General features: G+C 36.1%; 1 protein-coding gene across 1 annotated transcript; it reads right to left on the bottom strand.

Moving 5' to 3' along the window:
• Nucleotides 1–10554: 10554 nt before the first annotated feature.
• Nucleotides 10555–12646, bottom strand: LOC142554842 (DAR GTPase 3, chloroplastic-like). The gene is made up of 5 exons (XM_075665510.1): nucleotides 12463–12646; nucleotides 12108–12261; nucleotides 11512–12033; nucleotides 11339–11425; nucleotides 10555–10973 (listed from the first exon to the last, which is right to left on the bottom strand). The coding sequence occupies exons 3-5, from the start codon at nucleotides 11599–11601 to the stop codon at nucleotides 10875–10877; spliced, it is 276 nt and encodes a 91-aa protein (XP_075521625.1). The 5' UTR covers nucleotides 11602–12033; nucleotides 12108–12261; nucleotides 12463–12646; the 3' UTR covers nucleotides 10555–10874.
• Nucleotides 12647–16004: the final 3358 nt, after the last annotated feature.

The following is a 16004-nucleotide window of genomic DNA, read 5'->3' as shown; positions in this document are numbered from 1 at the left end:
CAAAATACCAGAAATATATAACAATAAATTTGATCTAAACCTGAAAATATTAAATTTAATAATGTCATTTTCAATTTAATTTGTTGAGCACAAAAAAAACGAAAGAAGACTACCTATTGACTAACAAACGAAAGAAGACTACACATATGCATATAAGTTAGAAAAACAAAAAAATTCGACGGAGACAATGACTAGCAAACACCGTCATGTCCAGTCCTCAACACACAGTGCATATAAGTTAGAAAAACCGAAAATTAGACAATGCCTAACAAGAAGGGGACAACAAATATTTTAGACAATGCCGAACATTAAGAACCCAGAGACGGACAACCAAGGCCCTTAGAAAACAACACGCACCTCCAGAGAAATGGTGTGTATCTCAACCACCAACCTCATCAGAAACTATTGAGTCATACAGAAAGGGACTTCTCAACTAGTATCTCTTTATAATACAAGACAATAGACTACTGAGTCTTTGAACACAACAATATATCAATTACAGTATCGAAAGACCTACCAATTGCTTGCATTAATTCTGTCAACACGTGAGCCGCATAGAATACACTTGACTTATAAAGTCTTAACACCATGTATTTAGAACTTCTGATAAGGTTGGTGGTGGCCATTTTCAATAAATAACTCAACAGAGGTACGACAACAAGAAATTAACCAATTATCGTTCCAATCAATACCATACCTCGGGAAACTGGTGCCGGACTAACTCAGTGCTTTGAACGGTGGTGGTGGTGGTGTTTTGCTTCCCTCTCGGTGAGTAGAACGGCGGTGGTGTTGGTGGTTCGAAGCCCACGGCGGTGAGTGGAACGGCGTGGTGTTAGGGTTAATTTTGAAAGAAAATGTGGATGGATATAATGAGCTCGTCTGTGAAGGAAATATGATATAATCGATATTATTCAACGACGGTTTCTAAAAATCTGTTGCTACTAGCGACGGTTTTTGACAAGTCCGTCGCTAATAGCGACGGTTTTTTATAACACCGTCGCTGACTAAATCGGCGACGGTTTAAAGCAAACCGTGACTGGAAATGTGATTACATGCGAAAATTGATGTGTGAGGGCAGTGTCTCTTGCGCATATGCGCGACACCGATGCGCGCATATGCGCGAGGTAGGCAGAGGACCTCGCGCATATGCGCGCGATAGAACAGAGGCACACTTTAGCGCATATGCGCGAAAAAAGCGTCGCTATTAGCGACGGCTTTTTGAAAAACCGTCGCTGATTAAATCAGCGACGGGTTTTTAACTACAAACCGTCGCTAAATGTTCAGTATAGTTTAAGCTTTCTTTTTAATCGGCGCGGTTCATCTTATTACTTCAGCATGAACTTATTTTTCTTATTTTTTTACTTCGTCAACATTTATATGCCGAAGTAAAATATAATAAAAAAATATAGTGAAACCCGTGTTTTTAAACATCCGAAGTAAAATATATTATTTTACTTCGCTTGTGTTATTACTGAAGTTATTGGAAATGTATTACTTCGTAATTTATTATTGCCTAAGTAAAGCCTGCCGAAGTAAAATCCGATTTTTCTACTAGTGAAATCCTAAGTTACCTTAAATTATTTATCTTACCAAAAGGTAATTGATTAGTTGACTCTACCTCGCGTCCTCCTGACAGTATAATTTAGTTTCCCCAAATATATTCCTATTTCCAAACTCAGTTTCAATCCATAATCATCTTATAGTATCCATGATTATAAATAACCTTAATGACTGGTACTTTGTTGGAACATTTCATGTTCGCAATCTTAATTTTGATGTTAACAAAACTTGTTTGTTTGTTTTTAATAATCTACTTTAGTGCGCAGATAGCTGAAACTGAAATAATCAGTTACGAGCCAAAACTGAAGTTGTCGAAAATTCCAACTGAAAGCATCAACTGATCAATCAAACGGAACTAGTTCAACTGATGAGTCGTAAATGAGTTCAACTGAATGTTCAGTTGATAGGTGGATTCAGCAGGAAAACATCAGAAGTCCGGCCAGCCGAAGGAGTGTTCAACTGATGAAGAGCCCAACTTAGATCAGTTCAACTGAATAAGAGTGAAATCAGTTCAACTGAAGAGTCAACTGATTCCACTAGCCCAACTGAAGACTAGTTCAACTGAGCAGTTCAGAACATCAGTTAGGAGCAATCAGTTGCAGATCAAGACAAGCTGAACTAAGTGGAATACAGCTGGGCGCAAAGGTACAAAAACTTTTGTCCAGTCAAAGGACAATAATGGACGTTGCATCCAGAGCTTAAAGACAAAAGTGTTCCTGAAAGAATAAGACAAATTTCGAGGAACAGATTCAAAATGCAACAGATACAATAATTGAGTCTCACTGTACGATCAAACTTCGCGCCTATAAATAGAGGATGAAGATCATTGAAGAAATAGACAATAAAAGAGAGAAAAGAAAAGGGCGCGCTTCAAAGTCATATCAGCTTAAGAGAGAAGCATTCAGCCCAGTCGAGGGAACATTTAAACGTGTTATAAGCTTTAGATTAGAAGCATATTTCCCTCAGTGATGTGAGAACACTTTAGGGTAGTTTTCAGATATCAGTTCTCACACACACATACACCACCACTCAAATACAGTCTTGCACAAAGACGTTAAACTTGTGTATGTAGTCTTTCTCACATAGACATTAAAGAAGTGTTGACTGGAAGGTGCTGCCTTCAGTCTAGTCTAGGAGTTCAGTTTAGGCAGTAGTGTAAGTTCTAGCTGGGTGGATTTGTACAAGTATTTGTATCGATCAAAGTCTTCTAGTGAATACTACCCGAAGGGGTAGAAGGGGTGACGTAGGAACAGTTGAAGTCTTTGAACATCCATAAACATATTTTGTATTATTTCTGTTTAACTGCTTGTTTTGTTCTTAACTGATTTGATCAGTTCAGCTGATATCAGTTCAGTTTTGTCCATAACTGAACTTATATAAGCCAGAACTGATTCATAACTATTTTCAGTCATTCAGTTACACAAGATATAAAATATATCAGTGTTTTCTTAACGAAGGATTATTTCGAGTGTTTTTCGCTTTGTTCTATACCAAACTCGATTTAATTAATCGATGTAAACATTCTTAGAACACGAGCTATTGCAGCTCTTGGAGAATATTTTGTTTGAAACACCACAAGGTGCTCGGAAAACTATCCTTCAATTGGTATCAGAGCTAGATGTTCTAAGAAGAACATTTGAAAATTGATATTTTAAAACATATTTTAAATGTTATTTAAAATGGATTTCAAAATCCTCTCAAATATTTTATGCGTTTGTCATGAGAAGAGAGAAGGTTCTTAGCTCTGGAACTAACATTGTAGCCACTTCTCTCGACTCGTTAACGTTGTTGTTTTAAGTAGCTTGCAGGTTTTTAAGTTCAGTTGACAGCAGTTCAACTAAACTGCTCTTTAGACAAGATTTCAGTTGAAAGCCTACCAGTTCAACTGATCAACAGACGAAACCCAGCTGCCAACTTAAACTGATGAGTTAAGTGGAGCTTAATCATCATCAGTGCTGCCGATCAATTGCCATATCAGATCAAATATAGATGATCAATGTAGTTCAGCACCAGTTGAGTCCAGTTTGAGTCAGCTCAACCAGTTAACCAGCACAGAGATCAAGTCCAAAGAAAAATTAGTTGATCTTCTGGAAAAAGTAACTCAAAATCATTGCAACATTCAAAGCATTCAAGGCGACCAGTTGTTGGTATATTCAGTTCTATTATGTGTAAATTAATTGATGTTTGATGTTATTTAAAGTCTGCTGGTGAAGTAGCAATTTCCCTTACATTGGTTAATATGTGCAGATGTATAATACAAGGGACCTTATTTGATTAAATAAACATCTTGTTCATCCGGTTAGCCTTTAAATAACTGAACTGCTATTTTAAGATTTGTTGCCTAAAGTGCTTGATTGATACCAAAACTTCATTAATCGCGTAAATGATTATATTTTTGAAGGGGAGTTTTTCATTCAGTTTCTGAGGGGAAGTTTTGTTTAGAAATATCTCTTGAACTGAAAAACTGTTTTCAAATTATTTCATTCAGTTGTTGGGGGGAAGAATTTCTTTTTTCTATTTCTCGAACTGAAAAACTTTTTTATAAAAAAAATCTTTTCTTTATTTTTTTGATTCTCTTTTGGGAGAACTTCTTTTAGCTTTAATTGCTCAAGTTTTGTGATCATCAAAAAGGGGGAAATTGTTGGAACATTTCATGCTTGCAATTTTAATTTTGACGTTAACAAAACTTGTTTGTTTGTTTATAATCTACCTTAGTGCGCAGATAGTTGAAACTGAAATAATCAGTTACGAGCCAAAACTGAAGCTGTTGAAGACGCCAACTGAAAGCATCAACTGATCAATCAAACTGAACTAGTTCAACTGATGAGTCGTAAATGAGTTCAACTGAATATTCAGTTGATAGGTGGATTCAGCAGGAGAATATCAGAAGCCCGGCCAGCCGAAGGAGTGTTCAACTGATGAAGAGACCAACTTAGATCAGTTCAACTAAATAAGAGTGAAATCAGTCCACTGACGAGTCAACTGATTTCACCAGCCCAACTGAAGACCAGTTCAACTGACCAGTTCAGAACATCAGTTAGGAGCAATCAGTTGCAGATCAAGACAAGCTGAACTAAGTGGAATACAGTTGTGCGCAAAGGTACCAAAAATTTTGTCCAGTAAAAGGACAATAATGGACGTTGCATTAGAGCTGAAAGACCAAAGTGTTCCAGAAAGAATAAGACAAATTTCGAGGAATAAATTCAAAATGCAACTATACAATAATTGAGTCTCACTGTACGATCAAACTTCACGCCTATAAATAGAGGATGAAGATCAATGAAGAAATAGACAATACAAGCGCGAGAAAACAAAAGGCCACGCTTCAAAGTCATATCATCTTAAGAAAGAAGCATTCAGCCCTGTCGAGGTAACACTTAAACGTGTTATCAGCTTTAGATTAGAAGCATATTTCCCTCAGTGTGTGAGAACACTTTCGGGTAGTTTTCAGAGATCAGTTCTCACAAACACACATCACCACTCAAATACAGTCTTGCACAAAGACGTTAAACTTGTGTATGTAGTCTTTTTCACATAGACATTAAAGAAGTGTTGACTGGAAGGTGCTACCTTCAGTTTAGTCTAGGAGTTCAGTTTAGGCAGTAGTGTAAGTCCTAGCTAGGTGGGTTTGTACAAGTATTGTATCGATTAAAGTCTTCTAGTAATCCTACCCGAGGTTGTAGAATTGGTGACGTAGGAGAAGTTGAAGTCTCCGAACATCTATAAACATATCTTGTGTTATTTCTGTTTAACTACTTTTTTATTCTTAACTGATTTGATCAGTTCAGCTGATATCAGTTCAGTTATGTCCATAACTGAACTGATATAAGCCAGAACTGATCCCTAGCTATTTTCAGTCATTCAGTTACACAAGATAAAAAATATATTAGTGTTTTCTTAACGAAGGATTATTTCGAGTGTTTTCCGCTTGGTTCTATACCAAACTCGATCTAAATCATCGATGTACAAATTCTTAAGAACACGAGCTATTGCAGCTCTTGGAGAATATTTTGTTTGAAGCACTACAAGTTGCTCGGCAAACGATCCTTCATACTTATTAGAACCTCATTCTTGTATATTCCAAACATATTTTTTTTAATCCTATCGCCAATTCAATTTCTTAAATCCCAAAAATTCCAGGTACTTAAACGATTCAAGCCTACCAAATCACCATTCCACATCATGATTTGATTTCTAAATCCCACTATCAAATTGAAACACATATGAAAACTCGGAATTCAAGATAATGTCCTATGACCTTGTACTTACAAAATCTTAATGCCCTATGGAAGAAAACCTTTATCCACCTTCCAAAATAATTTCTACTTTTAGTATCGTGTAAATATAAAACTTATTGTGATACTCTTTCCTAGATGCTTATCTATATTATGTGGCTTATTTCACGTAAGGTAGTTATCTAATTGTTATTCCAAAAGGTAGAGTAATTTTTTTATCCTGTAAATGTCATTCCTTAACTTATTGTAGTCAAGATAATTCAAGGTCCTGAATATTCTAATTTAAGTGTAGCATTCCTAAATTTCAAACTTAATATTCACAAGGTAAATCCTTGACCCAAAATAAATATTTCCTATATTGGAACTCGAAAATTTATCCATGAGGCTTAAGTTCGATCTATTACGATAAATCTCATAGTCTACAGAACCTAGCATCCATAAAATCATAAATTATTTACCTAACTTACTATATCCCAATACATATTTTCAATTGATCAGAAAATAATTGTCCCTTAGCAACCATTGTACTCTTATCACCAATTCAGAACTTAGGTTCCTAACTTCATAATCCCAAATAAATATTTTATTACACTACAAGTTGTTTCTTAATAACTTTAAATATTTCCCCAAATGAATTCATCCTTATAAGGTTTAGTGACAAAGTTTAAAAACATAGGTTTCTGGACCTTAGAAATAATAGCAATCGCATTGTCAACCCCGAAATAAAATTATTTCTTTTTCACTTGCTTCCCAAAATTTCGCAATTATCTCGTGTAGTCCCCAAATAATATTTTCTCAAATCTTATAAATCGAAGCTTACAAAATTATACGATCTCCGATATTTCTTTGTTTATATTCCTCGACTCCTTCATAACTTTAGTTTTGCCTAATATCCCCATATACACGAATTCCATTTACTGATTTTCTTCCTTCAGTCATTTGTCCCCTCAAATTATCTTGCTTAAATTATCTATATTACCAAACTCCCAATCCTTCCGATACCATAGCAATCGTTGAACCCAAAGATATTTGTATCTTACGATAAAACAAAAATAATAATATTGCCGATTAAATATTATTTCAAATACTTATATCATTTGTTCTTTTCGTCATAAACTTATAACACCTACCTTAGACAGAACCATGTCCAGCCCCTCCTAGACCACCCCGAACCATCTTTAAAAGGCGCAGCTAGCCCCTAGCCCAGCCATCACCAAATCCAAACCCTTTACCTCCCTAGAGCCATTCGCATCATAAATTCTCGAGCCACCACCGGACCACCCTGGACCTATCCATGACCAGACCCTCCTAGACTCTACCTGAACCCCTCCTTACCACCACCGAGACATCCCAAATTCTAAGCCAAGCCGCGCCTTTTCCCTTCTTCTCCATACCATGCGCTCGGCCCTTTTTTCAAACCAGCCATGCCCGGGCCTGTATCAACCAACCGGTACACCACCTAGAACCACTAAGAGCCCCCTTGTTCAAGCCTACCTCATGTTCCCCTCTCCTTGTCTCGGACGTGAGTTGCGCCCACCTCCAAGCCTTCATGCTTGCCGTTTGGCTCCCTATCTGCACGCAGCAGTGTCCAGCTACCCTAGGACTCTTCCTAACCTCTAATCAAATCCTATGCCAATCCCTTAACAAGCCTTGGCCAGCCCCTGTGCGCTGCTTCTCCCTAGCCGTCCCCTTACCCAACAGCAAACACTAGAAACCCTAGGTTTCTTTCTCCTAGCCATGCACGGATCTTCCATGCTTGTCCAGCCCTCGTGTTGCCCCTTAAACGACACTTTTCCTAGCCCTAAAACACCTACTAATGGCAGTGCGTACTTAGGAATCATAACTTTTTTCATCGAGCGTAAATCATCAAAACTTTGAATATTTTCGTCAAAACATTAAGCAATTTAAACTCAAATATTTTTCATTCAAACCTACATAAAACCTGCATATTATTATTTGAATTATGCGCAGAGGAGTTTAGAAGTGTGCCTTGCATTTTAGAACGCTCGACAATACAATCGTCGGCGTGGGGTGCGAGGAAGAACAAACGGGGGACGAAGACTCCTTGTTTTCTTCCCTTAAAATTTTCGAATTTTAGTGTTTGTATTGTGTGTGAGGATCGGCTGATATGGTGATTTGAAGCCTATGTTTTTATTTTATAGATTTTAATTTGCATGATAATGGGCTTAGGTTTTGGGTTTTCAAGTTTAGGAGCAATTGAGCCAACTTATCCTAGGTAAATTTTGCCCAATAAAACATATTTAATTGAAAAATAAAAGTTTATGAAAATTAGTTTTCAAAAATAATAATTTTGATTTTTCAAAAATCCCTTGTTTGCCCAAACCCGGCTTCCTAAAAAAAATCGTACTCGATTCGTAAAATATTTTGAACTCTACTATTTTTAGGAAAATTTAATCACATTTAATCATAAGAATAAGCCTTGAAAATATTTATTGGAAAATATTTATTTTGTCTTGATCGTCCCCGGTCTCAATTCTACATCTTATTATCGAATGTTCGTGTAAAATCCTTCAATTTCATGAAATCATGCACTTTAAACATTTAAGCATGTAAAATATATCATTTAAAAATTAAAATTATTTAAGAAAAAAATATGCACTTTAAATCATTTGCATGCATGCGATTTACGTACACTGATTTTTCGGGTGTTACATAAACGAACATTCCAAACATCGAAAGAGTCAACAAGATAAACATAATTCATAGTTTTATTAATATCGTTGATACTAAGCTTATACATTCCATCACATAGGTAACCTTTTTCCTACAAAAACCCATTCTTAGATACAATACATGTGTTGCATTTAAGTACAACCTTAAATCCATGCTTACACATGAGGCTAGCAGATACAAGATTTTTTCTAATGTCATGAACATGATAGAAATTGTTTAAATTTTCTTTCCGGAGAAAAATTTAATTTGCTCTGTTCCTTTTCCAACAACCACTGCTGCATTATTATTCCCTATGAGAATTGTTTGCTCTTTCTTTTCAATTTGATATGGTGAGAATAATTTATTCTCGTTGCAGACATGAATGGTAGCACTAGAATCAATTCATCAATCATTGGACTTTGTCGCAGCCATGTTGGTTCCGATAATCATGTAAATTCTATTTTCGAAATCATAACTCAAATATCTTCATGTTGATTTCCAACAACATTGGCTTTATTGACATTGACTTCTTTCTTGTACCTACAGTCACTTTGTATATGACCTTTCTTTCCGCAATTAAAACATTTTCTAAAGATATTATTCTGGCTATTTCCTGACTTCTTGAACTTTTTATCATTGTTTACCTCGAAATTCATTTTGAACTTACTTGCTTAAGCAACATTACCTTTAGAGGATTCATGGATATTTCCCTTAGGGTCATGAGCTCTAGTTAACTTTTCAATCCTCGAATGCTTTTGCAAATCCTCTAAAGTTGTGTCATCTTTGCTATGAAAAAATTTCTTTCGATGACCATTCCAACTTTCGGGTACTTTAGCAATAATAATCCCAACTTGAAATGATTCAGAAATGAGCATTTTTAACTCAAGAATCTTCGTAACAATAAGTTGCCATTCATGTATTTGATAAAAAATGGACTTTGTATCAGTCATGACAAATTCAAGATTTTTTAAGATGAGAAATTTGTCAGTCCCTTCCTTCTCAGTCTTGTATTTGTGCTCAATGCATTTCAAATCTTCACAAGAGATTCAATTAAGTTGTAGAGATCATAGATTCTGTAAGAGAGTGTGTTGAGAATGTGACCATGACATATCACCATGTCCTCTTCGCTTCTTTCATGCAGCCTTGAATGCTTCAGTATCATCATCCTTCAGTTCCAGAAATGACTCCAACTTTGGATCAACAACATATGCAATCTTGAGAACAGAAAAGCAGAAAAATAATTTTCCTTTCCAGTGGGTGAATTTGATGTCGTCGAATTGATCAAGTTGAACATTTGGATTGGAAAAATGATTCATGTTGTTATTTTTTGTTGCCACTGCATGAATGAATCTAAACCTTAAAGATTGTTGGTTAATATAGAGAAAACAATATGCAATCGAGAATAAAGAACTAGTGTAGGGAGAAACTTGGGTTTAAGGCGTATTAGGAATATTTTCCTTTAAGTTTGCTAATGAGTTTTGGCGGCAAATTACCCCCAAGATACAACAAACTCTTCAATACAATAATGTAGCAATCATATTGTATTGCAGAACATATATTTAAAGATAGACAAGATTTGCAAAGGGGAGTTGTGTTATTTCAGGAATCAATGTGTCTTTCCACGAATGAATGTGTATCTCCATTAATGAATGTGTCTTTTCATGAATGAATGTGTCTTTCCGTGATATATGCATTCATTAACAATGCATATTTTAGTAAATAACTTATATAGATGCATTTTAGAATCAAATTATACAACTAAGAGACACAATGATACAATCTAAAAGTTGTAAGAGTTGGTTTGACGCTTTTATGCTTTAATGTTGATTCAATTACAGTCTCTTACAAGAATGAAAAACAGAGACTTTTGAAATTAGACGATGGGTCATTGGGACCATTAGTAAAGAGATTCATCACTGACCAGAGAATATGTATTGCCTTGTAAATGCCAAATTACACCCTAATATGTGGTATAATCATGGCCAAAAATATATTTTTATTTTATACTTCCACGACATGTATAGAATTAGAACCCTCCAAGATGTTAGCAAGTTCTAGCAAGAAAAGCAAACTGTTACTCAACAAGGAAGACTAAGAAAATATTGTTGCAAGATCGCTGTTGGACACATTTATGAAATATTATAAGTTATTTTATTGTTGTGATTAGCTTAGAATAGTAATATATTTGAAAACAGTGCAATGTACCTACTGTTGGATGCCTAGACAACATCTGTACAAGAATACTGCAACTTCAGGAACATCATACTGTTCTCCAGTGTCATCACAAATGGAAAATTTTATGGCAGTTGATTGATCATTGATCCTCATAGGTATCATTCTCGTGGAATCCGGTTATTCTGAGTCATCCCGAAAGCGTACCCATCTTTTATCAGGAGAGAAAAGAATCTAGATCAAACACAAAAACGGTGAAACTAGGAATTTCCTTTGAGGCAATCCACCAGTAAATTCTACACCATTGAGATAGCCAATTATTCCAGCTCGAACCTATGAAAAGATGCAAAAACAACATAAATGAAACATGTATCATTTTTGAGATGTCTTAAAAAATGTATTTTGCAGAACATTCGTTTACCTCGACTTTAATAAGTTCAGAACTAGATTGCTCCAATAGTACAAGATTGTTATTTTTAAATCATGAAAAAATTAACAAAAACATTTAGCTTATAATATCAAGGCTGACCTGCCAAACTATATTTTGCTATTTGAAATGTTCTTACACTATCTGGTTGAAAGATAAAACATAAATGTTAACAAAATTAATCAAAGTCATGTCTAGGAATATATTTATGGCCAGAAACTTTTGGCAATACAAGTGAGTGCAGAATTTATTAGTAGGACAATAAACTCACACGACGAGGAAGTAGTCCTTTTGCCTTGCGCTTGGTGTTCATGCTACTTGCCGATGCCTTTGCTAACCTGCTGAGCTTCATGGTACCCTGATGTTCTCAATACATAGTCATCATTGAAATTTTCAAATAGACTCATTCATTAACCAAAGTTTGAAGGAGATGTCGTTAAATACCATTGCAAGCTTGCCATTGGAAAATACGACTTTAATTCCATGTGTACCATAATAATTAGCCAAATAATTTCGATCCACTGTGGATATCATGTAATCTCTATTTAAAACAATAATCCTCTTCCTATTTCCCCAACCATGAAACCATCTATGTCATTCAAAGTTCAATGATCATCACAATACCATATTAATAAAGGAAAGATGCAACATGGTCAGAATATTAAATTTCCATTAAATTATAACAACATAATTTCAAGTAGTTAGCCAAATAAGTTCTTCGAGTCTGTAATTTTGAGTGTAAAGGGCATGCACTTCACTTCAAAGTTATTATGCCTAAGAAATGATGCATTCAATTACCAAGGTATCAACTAGAAGTTATTTATAAACCTATGGATGACTTGCGAACATCGGTATTTTTGCATCTCTAACTTTTATTACAACATCCATCAATTTCAGCTATTCTTTGAGTTCTTTTTCAGTTTTTTCTATATGTTCAGGATACCATTGAGAATTCCATGGCAACATCTGCATAGAAGAAAATATAAAATACATCAGAAAATAATTGGTTCATCATGCCGAAGAGTAATATCAATTTCTACCTGAGCAGTACGTAATGATCTTGTCTAGTGATAAAGATCAGCTTCCAAATTTACCCAATCAAAATCTTCATGGACACTCTCCAAAGTGCTACAAAGTTGTGAGCACTCTTTTTCATGCCATCCCTATTGGTTTCCGCAAAAAATCTGCAATGGTCTTTTATGCAAAACATTGCTAAATTATACTAAAAAATATGGTTGGATTTTTGCATACTTCAATCTTCTTTATTAAGGTTAGCATATGAAAAAAATTTCTAAAATTTATTCATAAATACAGAACAAAAAAATTCTCCCAAATATTTGAGTTTGAATTATGCAAAATCCAACCAAAAAACATCAAAACTTTCATTTCTCTTGCCTGAATAGTTGGTCAAGAGGTAGACAGATGGACGGAGGAGACAGTCGTAGACGGAAAACAACTGCATCGAATGTGGTGGAGATTCCAAGAGAGCGTAAAGGCTATGAAATTAAGCCAGAAACCGACAGGCTATAATATAATAGCAAAAAATATCATAAGTTAAGGTACATTGTGTTTCGTTGAGTCTTTGAAACCACCGTCGGATGTCCACTGCTCGTCATCCATCCTTTAATTCTTTCCTTATCCATATTTTCAACAAATTCATGTATAAAATCAAAGGATAAGAAAGTTAGAATCAACATATATATATGTTTCTCACGAAACTTGCGGGGCATGCCAGACACATGATCGTGCAAAATATGGAATGATCTGACATCTTTATCAAGCATTGTGTGTTCGATTCGACCGTTTAGTTCTAATTCCCTCGTTATGTTGGCAAATCGAAAAAAATAAACTGTGGAATATGATAAAATTATAGAGAAAATCAATGAACAACATCAAATTTAATTATGTTTGAATGATCGGTTTGGTGAGCATCTATGGGATGCTTCAAACAAAATATTCTCCAATGATCTGCAATAGCTCGTGTTCTAAGAATATTAACACCGATGAATTAAATCGAGTTTGGTTACAAACCAAGTGGAAGAAACTCGAAGTAATCCTTCGTGAAGAAGACTGTTATATTAGAAAGCATTTTATCTTATATAAATTGAATAACCGAAAAGGGACAGATTAGTTTTTACATTCATCAGTTCAGTTATGGTGACAACTGAACTGACGGATACTCAAACTGATCCAAACAGTTTGAAAACAATAGTTAAACAGTTAAATACACAAGATATGTTTATGGATGTTCGGAGACTTCAACTGCTCCTACGTCACCCCTTCTACCGCCTAGGATCCACTAGAAGACTTTGATTTATACAACTCTTTGTACAAACCCACTCAGCTAGGACTTACCCACTGCCTAAACTGAACTCCTAGACTAAACTGAAGGCAGCACCTTCCAGTCAACACTTCTTTAATGTCTATGTGAGAAAGACTACATACACAAGTTTAACGTCTTTGTGGAAGACTGTATTTGAGTGATTGAGAGTGTTTACAAGGGCCTAAAAATCCTTACTTTGAAAATTTGCGGGAAATTTAAAATTTTTCTTTAAAATAAATGGAGTGCCTCATTCATACCAAAAACTGATAAAATGTTCAACGTTCAAAATAGCAGCGGAAGAAATTATTACTTGCCAAAATAACAAGTTAAAGTATTCAACAATTGATAAAATTTTGAGCATCAAAAATAAAATGGCAAGTGCTGAAACTGAGGTCCTCGGGTGCCACTACTGCTGACCCAAGCTAGCTCACTGGTCCCCGCCCTCGATCCCGACATCATCAGTACCTACAACAATCAAGTCTAGTGAGTCTAAAGACTCAACATGCATATATCGTAAATAACGAGTAGATAATATAGTAAAATTTGCATGAGATAAAAATATCATGTCATGAGGCATAAAGTGAAAATAACTTGTCATGAGCAATTATAATACGTGCAGTAACTGAACTAAAAATCTTAGTGAAAATGTTTGCTCCTTGGAGCCCTGTACTGAAATAGCTTGTAATAATTTTCTGGTTAGATTATGGTCTACGCATGTGGTCCCTGAACTGAACTGAACTGAGCGGACCGATACTGGGGACCGAACCGGTAACTGGTGATCGGATTTACGTCTGATCAGACTCCTGCCACAGTATACTGAGTGAAACAACTGAACTGAGCGGTAACTGGTGACCGGATCGGTAACTGGGGACCGGGTTTAATCATGATAGTAAAGTGACCACAAGCCATATCGCATAAATCTCAAAAATGAATATTTTGCACGTAATATAATTAATACACAAAATTAAATATCCTGTAATAATTTTACTGATGGATTGGATCGCTCTCAGGCTCGCTGCAACCTAAATATGCCATGAAAAATATGCAATACCTTTTACTTGACTCAACTATGCAATTAAATCCAAAAAAACTGAGACAAATGCGCCTAATGACTTCGTATTTAATCATGACTACGAACCAACCCGAACCAACGCTGAAACATCATATAGTCATGATTAAAATACGCTTAAAATGATGAATTAATGCTCCTAAAATAGTAAGGACCGAAATCTAGGTGGATGGAGGCCAAAACATGAAATGCTCTTTTGAGAGTCAATTTGGCACATCGCCCCGTAAATTCTCGTACGACCTCAAAAATGAACCGAATTACAAACGGTCGAAAACATGACCTTCCTAACTCAATGAGGCACTGTTCAGTTGAAGGCCATAGGCTACAAGCCAACCGAGAATACGAACGAGCCACTAAACCATCACAGCAAGTTGCTGTCCAAAAATACAGCAGCTGTGCTTTGGTTTCCTTGCGTCGTTTGCGAGGCTAATGGTCATTGGGGCTTGAACCACCGACCAGAACCTCATACCAACATCCTAAGGAATGATTTAAACCATGTCTAAGGGCTCTAGGCCAGCCACAATTCGAACCACACCAGCAAGCAATCAAACGTTCCAACCGAGAACAAATTCTGCACGTAGGATGCATTGCTTTTGTTTGGATGTCACGAATCGTTCCATTGGCCATTTGATTGACCAGGACACGATTTAGACATCTAGGGTATGGTATGAACCGTGGCTAACGGCCATAGGTCAACCAAGATCCACACCATTCCACAAAAGTCGAAACACACATGCTGAAAAATGAAGGGCCGAAAGGGAAAGGGGCCGATCTTGATGTTTTAAATTGAAAACCGATTCACCTTGGACTAAGCCACCAAAAGGGCGACTTAGTCACGTCTTAGACATTCTAGGAAGTGATCTAACCATGACTATAGGCCTTGTGGCAGCCATGATCAGATTCATTTCCCATATGACAGAAACTGAATTTTCGAAAAGCTCAATTGGACAAGAGGTGGAGTTGCTGTCGTTTTCGTGTTTTCCAGCGTGCATGGGGTTAAATGAATGGACCAACATGGTCCTAATGCATCCTATTACATGTCTAGATGTTCGCCTTAGGAGCCTAGAATCGAGCCAATACATGAAACCACAACACCAAAGAAAATCGTGAAGCTTGAAGAAAAAGGGGCCGAAAATATGCATGTGTAATTTCTGAAATTTCTTGCCATGCTTCGGTTTTTATTTATTAAATCATGATCATGTAATAAAAATAAATGATATTAGGACTTGATTGAAGAGTCAAGGAGAATATATGCATGCCTGGTTTCGTTTTGAAAGAAAAACGAAAGAACGAAACAATCCGGCGCGGAGGAGGTGGAGCGCTTTCTATTCTACCTTGCTAGCTCGATTTTCTCCTCTCTTCCTAGCTATGGTGCTCACGTTTTTTTCTCTCCAAAAAACTCTGAATTTCGAGACTAAGGGAGAGGGGGAAATGGTTAGGGGAGTGAGGGAGATGGGTGCAATATAGGTGGGATGCATGCAAGACCAAGTCTCCCCTTTTTGAAATTTGAATTCTTGTTTGATATCAAATGAGTTGTTGGATGAC

The sequence above is a fragment of the Primulina tabacum genome, chromosome 8 (genome assembly GCF_025594145.1).
Source record: "Primulina tabacum isolate GXHZ01 chromosome 8, ASM2559414v2, whole genome shotgun sequence".
Lineage (NCBI taxonomy): Eukaryota > Viridiplantae > Streptophyta > Magnoliopsida > Lamiales > Gesneriaceae > Primulina > Primulina tabacum.
The sequence above is the reverse complement of the archived record's forward strand: the minus strand, read 5'-3'. Positions and strand labels throughout refer to the sequence as shown.

Excerpts from the sequence above, each read along its gene's own strand:
- LOC142554842 (XM_075665510.1), bottom strand. The coding sequence starts at position 11,601 with ATGATATCCACAGTGGATCGAAATTATTTGGCTAATTATTATGGTACA. Across the intron at positions 11,426-11,511 it reads CCAATGGCAAGCTTGCAATG|GGTACCATGAAGCTCAGCAG; the intron begins GTATTTAACGAC and ends TGAGAACATCAG. Across the intron at positions 10,974-11,338 it reads AAGGACTACTTCCTCGTCGT|GTTCGAGCTGGAATAATTGG; the intron begins GTGAGTTTATTG and ends ATCTTTTCATAG.